Raw genomic sequence first — 18,190 nt, 5'->3', positions numbered from 1 at the left:
AGGCCTCCTTATCCGGCTCAAGGCATCTTGTTGAAGCGAAGGCATTTTGGCGGCGCCGATCTTGATATTACCTCAGTGGAGATAATTCACGAGTGAGTGCCGAGCTATGCAAATACCCGCTCCACTCGCTTTTACAGGAAAGGCTTTGAAAATGATAAACCCACAGGTATTATTTCATCCTCTAATCGTGGCAGAGTCTTCGGCTTGTGTTTACGCATGCAGTGCCGCACACAACAAACAAACCCCACTCCCGTTCAGACGGACGGCGTCCGAGCATCACATCAGGACGCGATATTTGTCTACCGTCACATTTACACCGCCCACCAAAGCTCCAACCCGCACGTCAAACGCTGATGTCGTCATGCAATATGGGAGTGTGTAGGTGTGAGGATGTTTTTGTAGACATTGTGACACCCTTGTGTGATATTTCTACTGTGCATGCAGTGAGTCACGCAGTGAGAAAGTTGCCCACAGTGGAAGCTCCTGTACTGTACTAGACCATGGTCCCACCTACATGCCATCATTTGTCTCCAATTCACTTTGCTGCTCACCTGCTAACTTTTCCATTCATAGACTTCACACACTAGTTTAAGCCTCGACTGTTCGCAATTCAAACCAACGCATATGATCAAAGCTAGCTGTGTTGAACTCCCGAGATGCCTGGAAACAGCTGTGCAGGCCAAGTCCAAGCAGACTCAGGTCTGAGGTTTTATTAAAATATGGTAAATGATTGAGGTCGCCATATTAAACGTATTAATAGGTTTCCCCCGTAGGGATACCGCGCATGTGGAACTCATTTCATCCTCATCTTCATCATGTCTTTGATTTTACTGGATCGTGCCGACTGTGTGTTGGCCTTGTCAGTGGGCCCGAATGGGTGAAAGTGACCGCATCCTTTCTGAGTGTACGTGTGAATGTCAGCCAACATGAGAACACAGCAAAATGAAAACCTTCTCGTTCGCACAGCACGAACGCTCAAAAATGTAATTAGCATGAAACAAAAACTCACTAATAAGGCAGCTCTCTCAAGCCTGCAGTGAGCTCGGACGGAACAGCCAAACAAATGCAACGCCGTCTTGGAGGCCAGCGGAGGATCTTTGATGCGTGCGTCTGTGCCGTGCAGCGTTTCTCCTGCGAAAGCAAAGGTTGAAAAGGAAAAGCGGGTTTTAAATGGCGCACGCACATTTCCCACCGACTGCACTTGGACGTTTGGGCTGGAGCTTGAGCGGCGTAAACACTGTTAACAGACAGTTGGAAGGTTTCAATGAGTAGAAAGGCGGATTGTTTGGGTGTGCTTTGGCAGCGGCTCTGGCGAGTAGTGGTACTGGTAATGGTATGAAGGTGGGGGCTGCTGGCTTGGGATTTTTGGTAAATGTGCCATTATTTACGAGTCGGGTGGGCTGAGGGGGACAATAAAGTTTCATTTCTGGGAAAGACATTGCATTTTTACTAGACTTTGTAGAACCTATAAGCGCACGAGGCAAGAAAAAAGGGGGGCAAACCAAAAAGTATTTAACAAGCTCAAGAAGTGTTTCCATATTCAGCTGTCACACAACACAGCAATAATGTGAGTAGTCCCCTGGCCTGCCACTTGGGCCCGATGTGACACTCACGGTGCTTACTGGAAGCACACAAGCAGTCTGTGTACGTTTCTGAGGGCATGCTAATGACATTCAGCCACTCACAAAAGCTCAGACCCAACTCAATGTATAATTCAGACCAGTTTTCCCTTGTTAAAGCTCTGTATCACAAACAGGAACTTGCGACACACGTGTTCGCATGCCGGTCGCATTACAATAAACATCTGTCCTGACGATTACCCAGTCACATACGCAGCCGTCACATCGCGTCGGTCCTGGATCCGGGGAGAATCTATTCCAGTGGGGTGAAGTAACTCCACTTGTTCCCAATTAAGTTTATTTTGTTTAAAGAACTGCTCGAGAAGTAAGAGTCACTACCTTGAAATGAGACATAATCTGGCAGTAGCATGAAGAAACTGCGACATTTGTTTTTCATCATTCTCGAGCGCTGTTGTGTGGAAAACATGTGGTGATTTATAAGGCTCAAAGGAATCGACAAACTGATTAAAAGGGGCGTCCTTAGCGCTGCGACGGCAATTTACATGTTGGCACCCAGGCAGTGGGCGCCTTTGAGGTCTAAAGGCTGCGGGACAATGGCCATTGTCCCGGTGGATACAAGTGGCTGGAGCCCAGGAACTGCTCGGGACTAGCTGTTAGGCCCTGGCAGCAGAAAATTACAGCTTTGGCCAGGAAAGTCAACCAAATGGGCTGATTCTTCTCATTCAGCCTAAAGGACTCCACACAGCTGCACCTTCTTTCAGTGCCAGAGAAGAAGACAGTCTGAAAGAGGGCACGGAGAAAGAAAGGCGGAGTGGGGAAGGAGTCGGGGGCAGTTGGACTGGACCAGCCTCAAAGAACCAGAGACTTGTTTTCTTTGCATAAAAGCACTGAAATGAAGCAGCTTGGACTCATCTTGAACATCAAACTCTATTTCGGGCTGTGCTTTCTTTGAACCGTAGGCAATCACACAAAATCCCTCAGAGTTTTCTTTGAGTGACTGGGAAAGCTTTCGCAAAATTACAATTAAGGAGGTAAGGCGGTGATGTATTCTGAGAACCTCTGCTCACAGAACATGAAACACGTTATGAGCCTTTGGCGCCCGGATCTTGATCCATGCATCTTGATTTTGCTCATTTCCTCATCGTTTTCCATTCACAAGTGGACAGATATTCTCCGTGAGCTCAAGTGATGAAAGATGAAAAGCCTTTTCCTCCCAGGAGAACGGGCAGAGGTGCAGTTTAACAGATGAATGATTTTCTCCTGAAACACCTGCAGATCCGAACATAAATCCAGGCACAGACTTCACCAAGCTTTTGCTGAAGCGCGTTGCTGTTTGTACTTCATAAACTAAAAGCCTCAGTGAAAAGCTCAAAGACCAAGAGACGATAAGAGACAGCACTCACACAAGAAATAAAATTAAGCTACAAATGCATAAAACCGACTCATGAAGTTGCTTTCTCCATATGACATACAGTATGTAAAGTATCTCACGCTAACTGTATGTTTACATGACAAACTCATGACAGTGTGAAAATGGAAGCCAATATTAGTCTGTGGAGATGTTTACAGCTGAACTACAGTACAGAGCCCATCTTTTTCATAGACCAAACATGTCACAGTGTAAGCGTGTGATTCACTGATGGGTTTTAAATGGTGCTCTGCAGCACAAAGACATGAGCTAAAGCTACAGATTCTAGGATTAATTAACAACAATAATAATACACAAGCCTTGTAAAAAACGTACAGTAATATATGAATCACGTGATAAACTGTCAACTTTACTGGTGTTTGACACAACTGTCCACTTGAGCGCAAGACAAGATTAGATTTTGATGGTCAAGGGTCAAAGGTCAAGCTCAATCATGCCTGTCCCATTCTGGTCATGGCAATATCTCAGGAATGCCTAAATGGAAACATGCTCTTTTGGGCTGATGAATCAATTTGCAGAGGTACATGTAGGAGGAGGGATTTACTATTAACCTACAAAATGCAACAGAATAGTCCTGTATTTATTCAACAAAAAGGTTGTAATTACAGCTGCACCATGAGGACCACAAACAACTGATCCTATTCTCAACATCAGTTATTAGAGACCATTCTTCCAGGGATAATTCCCAAAGCAGGTTGTTGTCAAACACAAACCGACGCCATCTTAGAAGTGTGTTATCGTCGACAGCATATGGAGAAAATTCAATAAAATTCCAGTCCAGTTCAATAAATCTGCGGGTATAAAGTGTGAGAAAAGAGGGAAGGGTCACACGAACGATTGGCTTTGTGTATTGTCCAGGGCCGGACACATGGACTGTGTAATTCTAGTCCAGGAGTGACCACACAGGGCTGGTTGTGAGGTCTGGGGCGGCTGCAGGACGAAGACAGATGGGACAGGGCCAGTGTTTTTTGGTGGGAGAATGCTTCCCACTGTTCCTAAGCTATACAAAGCCCATTGATTTTTTTTTTTCCTGTGCTGAGTGAGGCGCCGAGGAAGATCTCGTTTCAGTGTCCGCCGCATGGCCATGACACCTGGGCCGGAGTCAGGCCCGTCCGGTCCCCGGCGGAGGCACGGGGAGCCCACGGGGAGCCGGCGGCACGCACCTCCACACCTCCAACCTCTGCAGCACCCAGCCAGCGCACGGTCACGTCATCTGGCGTCTCTGAGAATGCAGCGTTGTGTATCATAAGGCTGCGGTCTCGCAGCTTGATGACTTTGACCTCTGCTTCTTCCTCTGTGACCCCTGATGTGCGAGTGGAAAACCAAGCTCTCCCTTCCCAAGAGCCCTCTGGACAGACAGACAGATTGTTCCTCAGGAAACGCAGGTCAGGAAGTCAGAAGAGGAAGCTGGCCTTCCATTCTAAATACAACCCTCCTCTAGAGGCTGGTGTGTCAGGGGGGAATCGGACTGCAAATCCGTCCAATTGTTGTTTTGTTGCTATTTTTGCAGCCACGCACTCGACCACAACATCAGGATTCCTCTTCGGCCTCGCTGCGAAACCGGCGCTGATAGGGCCAAAGGCGCTCCAAGCGCGTTGTGTTTGTTTTGAACGCCGCAATGGAGTGACGTGTCAGGGCTCACCGAACGGGCCAGCGCCCGTGCTGACGGATCCCACCCAGTGTGAGACGAAGGCCAGTGCAAGTTAGCGGACGGGCATGTTGGAGCGCTCCATGGGAACAACATCAGCAAGAGCAGTTGGCGGTTCACCACTAACAATGCTGTGGCTGCTCATACGGACAATTAATTGCTGCTAGGCCTTATTTTCCTCCCTCTCCGCCTGCCTCTCTCTCCCGAAACCCTCTTCCTCTGAGGCTAGCTTCACCCGGCGCGATGACCACAGTCCTCCCATATGGATTTGGAAAATGCGCCGTGAGACATGAAAGGAAGCAATCACGGTGCGCTGGCTGTCAAAGCTTATACAAGACGAGCGAGCGGACACCAAAACACGGCCCGCGCGGCGTCACAGCCAAACGCGGGCTGGTGCGCGGTACCGTCTTCCAGAAATCAAACCCAGTTTAAATCAAGCTTCGCTGTGTTTAAACCCTGATTGCTCAACGGCGCGCTGATTAGCCGGCCTTGCGGCGTTTCGAAAGATGTCCTCACATGCTGGGGCAAAAATGAGAAGTTATAGGACTGTTAAGTAATCGTGGCTTTTAATAGCACCTGAAACCGTTTTCTGTCACGTGCACTCATGAAGTGCATGTTTATGTAAGAACAAAGTTTAGCTCCTATTTTTTCGTAATGCTAAATAATATTTCAGATAGGAAGGTTTTATTTTACAGCTTCCTTTAACAGTTGTTTTAAGTTCATATATAACGATACATGCAGACACGAGTTAAGCAGACAATACTTTACAAGGAACCATAAATCATACCATAAACATGATAAATGTCAGTATGTACTAAACAGATACTTGTACTCATCGATAACCAACAGCTACATGCTACGTACCATGCAGCAGTTCAAATATGGAACTTTTTCCACTTAAAGACTTCATGTAATGAGCCTGTGGTCGCCATAAATGGGATGTGGTGCAGCACAGCTTGAGATTACCACGCTACTGGTATTAGCATTTGTGTTTTGTAGCTGATAAATGTCTTTACTCGATACAGAGCCAGTGAATTAGTGCGTCAGTGCAAACAGGTTTGAGGTGAGTCTTACGTCACCCCCAGGACACAGAATAAGATTATGGTCTAACCTTCTCTAATCTTAGAAGTTCTCACAAACGGTGCAGACCTCATTCAGATTGTTAGATTGGTGCTTTAGGCCAATGTTTGAGTACTTTATGTGAAATGCTGCAACAGAAGCACAGGCTCAGTGCAGAACTCTGCCCTCTGTTGGCCGTGGGGAGGAACCGCAATAAACTGTTGCTCTAAGCGGTCGCCGCAGTCAGACTGTTGTGTTTCTCCACAACTTCTTTCATCTCCAGTTCTGAAAGACCTTAATGTAACTTCCTGTCATCCCACTTAAGCACTATCAGTGACCTCAAACCTCACCCCCATCCTCCCTTCTGGGAAGGGGGTCATCGGAGACACAAAGCCCAGGAGGCAGAAATCAAACCGTCCAGCAGAGGCTGAGGAGTGACTGACTGCGGCTCCTCCTGAGACCCACACAGCCTACAAGCCAAAGTCAGACAGCCTTGACCTGGGGGAGCACCCGTTCTCAGAAATCAAGTCTCCCGAGACAAAGGTCGACTCCCTCAACAGCTAGTGGAAAATCTGGCCTGACAAGCTGAGATTTAGCTTGTTCCTTTTCCCCATGGAAGTCAGTAGAAACATCAATTACTATGTTATGATAAGTGGCAAACTGTTTCGAGCGTAAACCACACACATCCGCTGATTGTCTTGTCTCATTTGCATGACTTTTGACGTTTTTCCCTGTCACGTGTTTCAATTAATTTAATATGTTTGGAATATTTGGTTTTTTTTTTGATGAAACATTAATATAGAATAAATTAATCAAACAGCTGCAGTCTCGATTCTTTGATTTGTTTGCTTTTCACACATACATAAAAGCAAATGCAAAGTGGTGCTAAATATTTCAAATGTGAGAAACATTGCAAATGCTTTGGTTTATGTGTGGATCAACAAATACACACAAGCTACTTAAGCATGTGGTTGACTGTCTGCATGGTTAAAACAGGAACACACCTGATGTTATCCCTTGAGAGAATACACTGGCGCTTGTTACTTTATATTTCCATTTTGGCAGGAAACAGGTGCCCGCTCTTAAACCTGGAAGGATAACTGAGTCGCACAATGCATGGTGCATCTGAGAGCATTGAAGTAAACAAACGCAGCATATCAGGCTACTTGTTGTTGAGTTTCGAGCCTTTGTGACCTTGTGGAGTTCAGTTTACGCTCAGATAAATGATTTTGTCTGATGTGTGACATATCTTGGGCCTTTAAGGTCATTCAAGCCTTTATATATATATATATATATATATATATATATATATATATATATATATATATATATATATATATATATATATACTGAGGCTGTGATTGTCTCCCAATTTTCTGCTGTAGTTATTCCTCGGAGGGACTGCAATCGATGTCATCCACTTAATCAATCGGTGACAGGGCCTTTGAACTGCAGACGTGATTTCCAGCAAGTCTGTCATCCCACCCTGTCGTCTGTGAAAACACTCCAGGGGGAGATTACTCCAGGCAGCCCTGGCTCGTAAAACTCTTTTTATGTTAAAACACACCCTCGCTGCATGCATGCAGACCCGGTCTAGACTAACTTTATGTTTGCATAAATACTTTTTGTAATGCATATGGTAGATAACACTAGAGTTCCAGCAGCTCTCTGAGTGAAACATTAACATTGGAGCTTTGAGAGGAAGTCAGGCCTTGTGTCTGCGTGGCCTGCGTGGCTCCTGCATAGGCAAAGCAGTAGAAGGGGAAAGCGAATGTTTTGCCTCTCTCTCCCCACCCCTCTTTCCTCACATCCCTGGGGGAGTACTGTGTAGTAATAAACGCCCCCCATAAATCTCCCCCTCACACAATCGCCCCCTCCTCAAACTAACTCCAGTCTTTTTTTTTGCTCCTCTTTTGTTTCTTCGCCCCCGCTCTGTCTTTCTTGCCCCGCTTCTCTTTTCTAATGCAACCCAACCCTGACATTGACTCTGCACATGGCCGATGGCTGCTCTGTCATGGATTTAGAGGGTGGGAGGGAGCGAAGACGACGCAGCGCCACAATAGCTTTGTATAGGTTTCCCTCTCTGCTCCTAAGCTCTTTCATATGTGGCTGCAAGCATCTTTGTGAGCGACTGGGAATCTGGTGAGATCACTTGTGTATCAGGTTCTGAATGACACGTACACGCATGCAAGTATTCAAGTACAAAGCAGCTGGAGAGGAAGAAGAGACGAGCTGCGCTGGAAAACTGTAAAAACTGAAACAAAGGAGAGGGGGGAATAATTGCGGTGGGAAACGGTTAAAAGGTCTGGCTGCTTGAATTCACCGGAAAGTCCCATAAGTGACGTTACAGTCCAGCAATTAAGAGAGTAAATTAATTACAGAGCAGTGGATGGTAGCAGAAACCCTGAGGATGTGCAGTGCCTCCCAGTAAACAACTCCAGACTGCGGAGCAAGAAACAGGCCTCTGTTCAATAAAACAGGAAATACAGTTGTAGCTGGTGTAAATCTATGTATTTAAAAACAGTCGCTTCAAGTTGAGTCACTAAACTAGTGAATGAAGTGAATAAGCCCAACATGTACAATCAAGGCTTATGTAGCACCCAGTGCTCTTAATATCCGGATAAAGCAATAAATTGAAGGTGGATCACTTTAAAACGTGTTGGCCATAAACCCCCCAACTGTTTGAGTCCGTCCGTTGCGGCGCAGCGTAGAAGCGCTTGCGCAAGTTCGCCCGCACGGAGGAGGAAGAGGGGGGCGGCGAAAAGTTCGCAAAAGTTACCGCCCAGCGCCCCCAGGCTCCTCCTGCGCAAAGAGGCGCTATAAAGCAAATGTCGGGCCGCAGCGGGGCAGTGGGGGAGCTCTGCAGGGTCGCAAACACGCGGGAGCTGCAGACCAGCGCAACTTTCTAACCAGCACTGTTGTTGTTTTTTTTTAACCCCCTTTACAACTTTGACGTGATTCTGGTCGCTGCAAAGATGACCACAGCCGTGGTGTCGCCTTTCTTTGACTACGAAGTGATAAACAAGGTAGATGAAAACTTGTGTTTTTAAACTTTAGTTGTTTTTCTCCACCCGCTCCCATTAGCCTGTTAGCAGCCGATGTGGAGGAATGAGGAGCTGCACGCCCGCGGCCCTGACGCGCCTGTGTGGACGCTGTTCGCGTTCGGCCTCGCTTTTATTTTGTAGTTCTTTTCCGCTTCACGCTGCGGCTTCGCTGTTTGTTTGTTTCTCGCCCGTTTCCTGTCTCGAAGCGTCGCGGGCTTTATTTACCTTTTTTTTTGGAGTAAACCCAAGTGTGGCGGCCACGTTACAGTAACATTTGTTGCACTGGGCACGTTAAACGTGTGCCACATCAGCTACGGCTTCACGTGCGGTGCCGTCCATTCAGCCCCGTCATCCGTGCGCATGTTATGGGGGCAGTTTTGCGCCACTTTTAATTCCCCGCACAAAGCGGCCACATGCTCGCTAATCATTGACTGGATTTGCGTGGCTCCGGCTCACTCTGCTGCTCCTTTCTCGGCCGTTTAACACGCGACAGCCGCAGACGCTCGCCGCTAACTGTGGTCGTTTGCATACATTTACAAGTTTGCGTAGAGTTTCAGAAAAGGGCGCCCGTTTCCATTGGCTGGATTTGAAGCGCCTGCCAGCGTTTGCGCGCATGTGAATCGGCGATTAAGCGGTCATCTCCTCTAGTCTGGCTGCGTATTGAAAAGCACGTCGGCGCTCTTTTGTACTTGAGCAGAATGCGTCGCCACTTTGATTCTCTTTCATGATGTAGCCACTAGCAGCCGACTGCTCTCTCGTGCTCCTGCTCCATTTACTAACCAGGGCAACTTGCCAAACCAGCTGCTGTTCTATAGGCCTGGGTCCGTTTGAGCTGCTAGTGCCAAAAGGAACATAGTCATGCAAGAGGGGGCTGTGGGTTGTGTTCCTCTGTAACCCACTAGGTCCCAGAAACGCAGAAACCTGTTTGTTTCGGGATGTCTGTGCAGTTTAATAACCCATTGCCTTTTGTTTCCCCGCAGAACAACAAACTGCTCAACTTCAACAACAACCTGGGTGCCCCCCACCCCATGTCTGTCCCTTGCACTGGCACCAACGTGCCCCTCTCCAGCCCCACCGGAGCCCTGCTGGACAGGAAGGCGGTGGGATCCCCCCCTGTGGGAAGCGTGTACCAGCGGCGGCACTCCGTCAGCAGCACCAAGTTCAGCCAGAACCAGTTCCTGAACAGCCTGAAGACCGCGGAGCACTCCTCGCTCATCTCGGGGGTCGGCAGCAACAAGGAGAACCGCCTGCGGGACCGCTCCTTCTCCGAGACGGGCGAGCGGCTGCTGAGCAAGTGCCTGGGTCCCGCCAGTCCCACCGGCAGCGGCCAGGTGAACTCCAGCCGCTACAAGACGGAGCTGTGCCGGCCCTTCGAGGAGAACGGTGCCTGCAAGTACGGCGACAAATGCCAGTTTGCCCACGGGATCCACGAACTGCGCAGCCTGAGCCGCCACCCCAAGTACAAGACGGAGCTGTGCCGCACCTTCCACACCATCGGCTTCTGCCCGTACGGGCCCCGCTGCCATTTCATCCACAACGCAGAGGAGCGCCGCGGGCCCCCCCAGCAGTCGTCCCCCCTGAACTCTTCCAACAAGATGGAGAGGCCTCGTCTGCAGCACAGCTACAGCTTTGCGGGCTTCTCCAGCTCTGCTGGGCTGAGAGACAGCCCCACCTCGGTCACCCCTCCGCCCATGTTCTTCCCCGACGAAGTCCCCGACTGGCCCAGCAGCAACCCCTTCACCTACTCCAGCCAGGAGCTGGCCAACCTGTTCGGGCCCAGCCTGAGTGCCGGTCCTGTAGGCTCAGAGCCCAACAACCCCACGCCTCCCTCTCCAACGAGCACGCCCTACTATTTCCGGCCCATGCTGGAGTCCCCTCAGATGTTCGAGTCTCCATCCAGCCCCCCTGACTCGCTGTCGGACCAGGAGGGCTACCAGAGCAGCTCCGGGGGCAGCCTGAGTGGCTCTGAGTCGCCCACGCTAGACACCACTCGCCGCCTGCCCATCTTCAGCCGCCTCTCGATCTCTGACGACTAGATTGCACGCATTCACCAGTGACTTTAATTTGATGACACAAAGAGACCACGGCACTCCCCTCTACCTCTTTCCTACGCTTCCCCGTCTCCCCTTTATACAAGACGTGTTAGTTCCTTGTTAGCGTTGTGAGGATGTGGGCAGTTATGGGAACTCCAAATTTCCATTTTATCCCCGTTAGTCCGCACAACAAGTTGAAAAAAAGTACTCTGCCATGTGTCATAGTGCCAAAAAGGAGATGGAATTGGACAATGAAAATCACAACAAGAATTGACTGTTTTGCCATGTGCCACTTGTTTTTTTTCTTCTTCCTTATTCGTTCTTGAATGTGTAGCAGCACAAGTGGCCTTGGAAAGGGGAGTGCATTGCACTAGCCCTACCCCCCCCCTCCTTCCTGATGATACCACTTCCCCTGAGATAGCTAGAGGGTGCTCACTAATGTAACTGTAGATCTGCTGCAGCCGTTTTTACAGACTGAATTTTGACAAAAGAAAAAAACAGACCCTGCAAAGATATGAATAGTTTTTAAAAAGAAAAAGTGCCTGGGGCGGTTTCTGCATGTGTTTAGGGTGAATGGACTACTGTTTTTGATTTTTGGTTGTCTCCCCCTCCCCACCACCTCCTCCCCATATCACAGTTCTTCTCAAGCCTCGTCTTATGTAATTGGACTGGGTGAGTCTGCAGGAAGGACTTTGAACTGGAAGTCGGTTGTGTTCCCCCTCTGAGTTTTCGCTCCTGTTGCTGGTCACTGGCTTTTCCCCCTTTTTTCTCTTTTTTTTGGGGGGGGGAGGAAGGCTTGATTTCAAACTGATCATTAAACCTGCAAGACTTTGTCCCACCTCAGCGCTGCCTCTACTCTCCCTCCCTTCATCCTCACCGATCTGGGAAATTCCAGCATTCCCATGGTGCAGTTGTACATCCTGCGACTTGACAAAATCGGATCTCCAAGCTATTTTACTTTACTTTTCCTCCCACTTCAAAAAGCTGCTCTGAGGAGCACTCTATACTCATTACATCCCTTTTGCTTTCTTTATTTGATAATTATTTTTTATTAATGTTATTATTACGGTTATTATTTGAAAAAAAACTTTCCAGACAGAAGGTTTTCTTGTCACTGCTTATTTAACTTATCAGAACATATTTATTGGTGATCATATGCATTTTTTTTGTTAATTTTGTTTTGTATTTATCTGGATAATGAACAATAGAATATATTTTCTTTTATGTTAAATTATGATCTTCCATATTAATCTAAAGATTGTGAAGACGTTTTGTCAGTTTCCTTTTTTCACAGTTTAATATATTGTTCTTCAATGACTTTTGTTCTGCTACTACACTTTGTCAAAATGACTTAATTTAAAGCAAAAAAATGCAAAAAAATACGTTTTGCGTTTTGATTATTTATTACTTTTTTTTCATTTTACTCCCTCTTATTGGGGTGCAATTCCATCTAAACTAGGTTTGCTTGTATTCAATGCTGTCTCCCCTCCACACTTTTACAGTAATCTGACGGTAACGGCAGCCATCTGTGTGTCTCAAGGTATTCTCACAGTACTCGGGTTGATGGTAGAAGTAAAGGGGTGTTCGACTTCTCGCATCTCTGGTTCAGGTTAAGCTGGTCATGTCGAAGTCTTGAGTCATGTAACGATCTTACACCTAGATTGTTTTATTACAAGCAATAGCTGTGACCAAATGGGTTGAGGAAAGTTTGGTTTTCTTTTAATTTGATTGGATGCTTGATGCACTTGCTTGGCCCCTTCTTGACCATTGGAAGTGCCTTGTTGAATACATTCCAGGTAGATAAGGCATCTCCGCCTTTTTATATTTGCTATTGATGGAGGACAATGACATTTAAGTCAATTGCTCGGTGTTGCCTTCATGTGTTTTGAAAAGAGGTGAACAGATTTTGACACAAAGAAAGTAAAAGTGTTGAATGTACTTTTTTTTTTTCCAGTCATGTTTTTTTTCACTACAGTAATTTCTGTGAGTTTATATGAAAAGCCTGTTTTTCCTCTTTTTGTAAGTATTGATTGCAGTTAAGTCAATAAACCCGATATTTTCTGAAGAGTTAAAACCGTGTGATGAGTTGTGTACAAGGGTTTGGGGAGAATGAGGCAGATATGAATGCTTGCACATATAGATGTGCACTACTCAATCTGCAACACAGAAGTTTCTAAAGGGTATTTAATCAGAATTCCAACTTTCAAAGGTGTTTGAACATTGTCAGTTTAGGGAAAGGGTTTCATCCGAGCTTACATGGACTAGATGACGTGTGTTTTCACTGTTGAGCCACCTGTCACCACACTAGTTTGGCAGATTTAGGGGAAATCTCTGTTTTCAAATGTCTTCCTAAGTCAAATCATTAAATCCACAACAAGCTGCGTCTCTGGGCATGATGCAGTAAAGGGAGTTTCACTGCGGTGGCAGCTGATTGGTGAGCTCCACAGAGAGCAGCCAGGAGCATTAACCCTGGGGCTGAGATCAAACTCTGATTGAGCAGGTTTGGTTACGCAAAGATGTGACACTCCTGGTTTCAGCAGAAGTATTGATCGACGGGCTGCCACATTTCTGAGAAAGGGATTCGCTGACGTTCTGATCTAATGAGGATTCATGTGAAGAATCAACAAACAAAGTCACTTTTAATTTTAATCTTTGTATTTTCCAAGTTACTGTGTTGGCAAAATGATAAATAGTGTGCATGCAGATAATAATCTGCATGTGGCTATTAACACAAGCAGAGTGGTGTTCGATTTCAGTAGCAACAAACTGCAGCTTCCTCCTCACACACTCCACTCAACATCCACGCTGCTTCTGCTTTGCCTCGCTGTCTGGACTCTTCCGTCTGTCCGTGTTTATATTCTCTCAGATTGCAGAAAGGAGCCGGAACAGGAACTCCCTTCCCTCCATACAATGGTGGGTGCTGACCCGTGGCGGCCCGCTTGTTGCTGTTTTCCAGAGACCCTGAGTCTTGTAAATTCTTGTCCTATTCATCTGTTTCCCTCGCCAACCACTGCCCCCCCCCCCATCTCTCAACAAGCTGCCTCACACATCTCACCCTGGGCCAAATATATTGCTTCGCTTGATACTCGCAGGTGTTTCTGACTGGTTTTGAGAGGGTTACTCACTACCTGGAACTGTTTCATTCTGTGTCACACATTGTTTGAAAGCAGTGAAAGTTAAAAACCCACAACCTATGGATAACAAACCAAAGCCAGTGAATGGGTTCAGAATCAGAAAGGCCCTATGTTGATAAAACATAAATAGAGTTACTGACTAAAGTCTCTATTTAACCAGATCAATAAACAAACTTGACATTAACATATCACCTAGTTGATGACTTCCCTACCTAAATGAGAATTGCTATTTGACTTTGACCCGATGCTTCCACCACACACTTCTGTTTAGTTCTTTACAGGTTTTTTACACTCTACAGCCTTGAAAAAACAAAGCTGTTAATTTATGCACAGCCCACATGAGGCAGAAATATTCCCTTGTTTGGTGTAATACAGCAAGGCCACTTGCAATAATCTGCACATCTAGATTGTGACTAAAACATTACTACTTTAGGATGTTCCTACATTTTGGTATATTTAAACAGTACTTGTTTCCATATCTCAAAGTAAACCAGGTGAGTATGACTCATGCATACCTTGTTCTTTTTTGCAGCAGATTTTCAAAAGCTCAAAGTGCACGCAGTTTGAGGTACATGAAAGAGAGCTGTTTCCTGTTTGTGTGGTGTGTGAATAGAAGCACCTTGAGATGAAGCACGAGGAAGTGGGTTTCTGAACCTTCAGCAGCAAACCTGAGGGTGGCGGGGGGGTGGGGGGGTCGCCTGCTGTTTGATATGTGGCTAACAAGAAAAACTTCCATTACTTCATCAGGTTTTACAGCAGGTTACTTTCCAATATGGAAACGATGCATTGACACACATCAGACCTGCGGCCCATTCAGGGCTTCCTGCTTAACAGGACAAAGCAAGTGTGTAGTTTTACTGTCTCAGCAACCGATCTTAATTCACCTTTAACCCTTAGGGTTGAGCAAGAGAATGTGGCTTGTACACTGTGTAACTGTGTTATCAGAGGCAGGTTCACCTTTTTGTTTGAAAGAGAAGTGAGCAAATAGTGCTAGCTGTACTGTTTCCTCTTATCTACACTCAGCTGAGAGCAGTGAAGATGCAGCGCTTCGTGTGGGTAAGTGTCTGTGCAGGGTGACAGGTGATGTCGAAGGACTAATTAATCACCAAACAAGGGTCGAGGTCACCGCTGAGGGATGAGGTTGGGTTAGAGGGTAGTGGGCGGCTGTGCATTGTCTGTGGAAACAGAGAAACAACTGACCTCCTTCAGACACATACCAGAGCTCAGAAAGCTCCTTTAAAAACATTCACTTGAATGCAAACTACTTTTAATAACACAGGATGTGATGGATGCCGAAACACTGTGGTGAGTTTAACTGTGCTGGTCAAGCTTATTGGAATACTTTAACAATTTTGGGAAGCCTGAGGCTTGATACCACTCCCACACCCTATATAAAGCTACATATTAGATTATTTTAGCATAAAGAATAAAAAGACTAAGACTGACTCATAGTTTGAGGGAAATTGATCCTGATGAATGAACAGCCCCCATGCAGCCAAAGAATACACAGACATGGGTGTAAAACCTTCCTCAACCAGACATGTATCTGCTGCAGTGATCCAACCTTTGACCTTGCTGGTACAGGACCAGTCATAACCCTGCAACTGCTGCTAAAGGTCTCTTCTTGCGCATGTATAGTTGAACTTTTATCTTCTCTGTCTGCACTCGCTCTTACCTCTGCTCTGTGGAGTTAACCACCTTGTTTTCACAAATATTGAAATTCTTAACTTAATTATGGGGATGCATGTCATATTTGTGCTAACAAGGGGCCTTCTAATCCCATCTCTAATCCCTTCCTGACTATTATCAGTTGTGGCGTATATATCTCATTGTTTAGGAAGTTTACCTACTGCATACAAAACAGTGAAGGTAGCTGCCTTTGAATAAAAGGGAAAGTAGGGAATGCCCAACTGCCTCCATTTATGAAACTACATGGCCACTTTCATTTACTTTCGGATAAATCTATATCAAAACACACATTAAATTTGCCATCAACACAGACTAAACTGACTGGTTCCCCATTATCAAAATCATCTGTGTCGTCCCACTTTCATTCTCACAGTTTCCTCTGTGTGCGTAGGTTTCTGCGTAATCACATATAGTATATTTCATAAACTATCTTATCTCATGATCGTGCTGTAGCAGCAACTGACAGGCTTTACAGATTACTTTAGTAAGGTTGCTCTAATTTTCACACACTTTTCTACACTGCCCACAGTGCACAGCAGGCTTTATCTTTGTAGGTCTATGGGCATACATATGTGTTACAGTGAGACTGATTGCAGATCACCTAAGACAACAGTCACAACCACTCCCTGATCCTGTGGGTTTAACCCAGCCACTCCACAGCCCTATTATCTAGGCGACTGAGACTATGAGACAGTGTTTGCTGAGCAATGACCATTAGCCCAGCCAGGATCCAGTGTCACGTGTGCTTTTCTTCGCTAGAGCTAAGTAGCAACCCTTGACCTGTGAAAGAAAGGAAGAGAAAACACATATGTGTTGAACAGCGGAGCAGAGAAGTGATGAGGCTTCACAGGAGGCCACTGGTGATGGCTGTCTGACAGGTTGTGGAAACACACCCTTCCACTCCTCAGCATGACACAAAAACAAACACAGTAACAAAACTCAGAGCCTTGTGCTAATGGACAAATGATGACTTCTTCCTAAAGGGACCTGCCTGAACACTGTGTGGCCTACATTAGCAGACACACCTGCTCAGCATTGTGACCCATTTAAGAAGCCTTGTTTGTTCTAAACTTGGGTACGATAACTGCAATACACTCTGATAGACAAGAAACCAGCAGAGCAGATTTGGGGTCATCAAATTATGAGAATAAGGCTGAGGCATTATAGTACAGCTGAGCTCATAATGAATGAGGTTAGCTTTAATCCACTGAAGCGTGCTAAAGCTATAAACAGAATGTTTCCTCACATGATTCTCAGTTTTGTTTTGGAGCATCTGTTTCCTCTGGTGACAGCGGCACTGGAAAACAAGCCATTCTCACTTCTTAAACACGGTTTTCAGTTTCTTACCAGTTCAGTACTGATTTCTATAACCTCACTCACACATACGCATGCATGCACACACACACCCACGCACACACACTAATAGAAATAAACACACTCCTACACTCTTAGCTGCCCTGAGATAGCGACTGAACCGTATAGTTGACTAACCAGCCACTCTGAGTCACTCAAGCCTTTAGAGGTATAAGCAGACAGAAGATGACATCAGTGATAGGTTTACAGGAAGTCCTTGCTCTGTTTTGTACCAGGGCCAAGTCTGCACTACGTACAGATGATAATCTTGTTTCTGTGATCTAGCGTTGCGCTCGGTCACATGATAAAAAAAAAACTCAACTTACGAAATAGCGAAAACGTGATAAGGTTCAAGGTACTTTAAAGTACCAAAAGTTGAAAAATGATGAAAGCAGGTGGTGGGAAGCCAGACAAAAATTGAAGAGATAGTGAGTCAGACAGCTTGGTTGGACTACATTCCCCTGCATGTATCATATATTTGTTTAAGTCATAAAGAAGCCCTGCTAATACAGTATGGCCTCCAGGGGTTAAGGAATAGTTCAAAATGAACTCTCTCTACCTTCCTCCCTCCCTCTCGCTCTATGTCTGTGCGTATTTCACAATGATCTGCTGGCTGAGGCTCAGAGACACAGATAAGAACTGACTGTGAGAAACCACAGATCTCACACCCACTCACTAGGAAAGAGCACACAGAAACACACAGGCATACACACTGCAAGACCACACGGGAACACGCACGTATACACACGCACGGGCACGAGCGCACGTATTAGGCGTACGTGCATGCAGCTCGTGTAAATCTGAACACACACGCACCCACACACGCACACATGCACGCACACACGCACGCACACACGCACGCACACACGCACGCACACGCGCTCACACACACACACGCACGCACACGCGCTCACACACACACACGCACACACACACACACACACACACACACACACACACACACACACACACACACACACACACACACACCTCAGGAATGGCACATAAACAGTTGACATTGGCTTCCCTGCACCATACGTGTGGCTCCTCCTGATTGAGGAATTTTGCTGTGAAAACACAACACAGATTGTTTGCGAGTGTCTGACTGACTCAGATTTCTCAAGGCAAGTTTTCTACTCAGATAAGGCCCCGGCCTGAAACCTGTCAAGCTCGCTCCTGTCCTTCGCTCACCCTCGAGCCCTGCTGGCTAACCTGCTGCAG

The 18,190-nt window shown here is 46.4% G+C and overlaps 2 protein-coding genes across 16 annotated transcripts in view; one reads left to right on the top strand and one right to left on the bottom strand.

Annotated features, from left to right (window-relative positions):
- Nucleotides 1-18,190, bottom strand: part of plekhh1 (pleckstrin homology domain containing, family H (with MyTH4 domain) member 1) — a 122,777-nt gene that overhangs the window by 55,284 nt on the left and 49,303 nt on the right. For 8 of the 15 annotated variants that reach the window (XM_041069190.2, XM_029138276.3, XM_041069191.2 and 5 more), the window contains one exon: nucleotides 1,010-1,131. The exons of the other annotated variants lie outside the window; for them this stretch is intronic. The gene's annotated coding sequence lies outside the window, so the exon portion shown is untranslated. The remainder of the gene's footprint in view (nucleotides 1-1,009; nucleotides 1,132-18,190) is intronic. 15 annotated transcript variants of the gene reach the window in all.
- Nucleotides 8,553-12,867, top strand: zfp36l1a (zinc finger protein 36, C3H type-like 1a). The gene is made up of 2 exons (XM_029138279.2): nucleotides 8,553-8,742; nucleotides 9,741-12,867. The coding sequence occupies exons 1-2, from the start codon at nucleotides 8,692-8,694 to the stop codon at nucleotides 10,794-10,796; spliced, it is 1,107 nt and encodes a 368-aa protein (XP_028994112.1). The 5' UTR covers nucleotides 8,553-8,691; the 3' UTR covers nucleotides 10,797-12,867.

Source organism: Betta splendens, chromosome 22 (genome assembly GCF_900634795.4).
Source record: "Betta splendens chromosome 22, fBetSpl5.4, whole genome shotgun sequence".
NCBI lineage: Eukaryota > Metazoa > Chordata > Actinopteri > Anabantiformes > Osphronemidae > Betta > Betta splendens.
The sequence above is the reverse complement of the archived record's forward strand: the minus strand, read 5'-3'. Positions and strand labels throughout refer to the sequence as shown.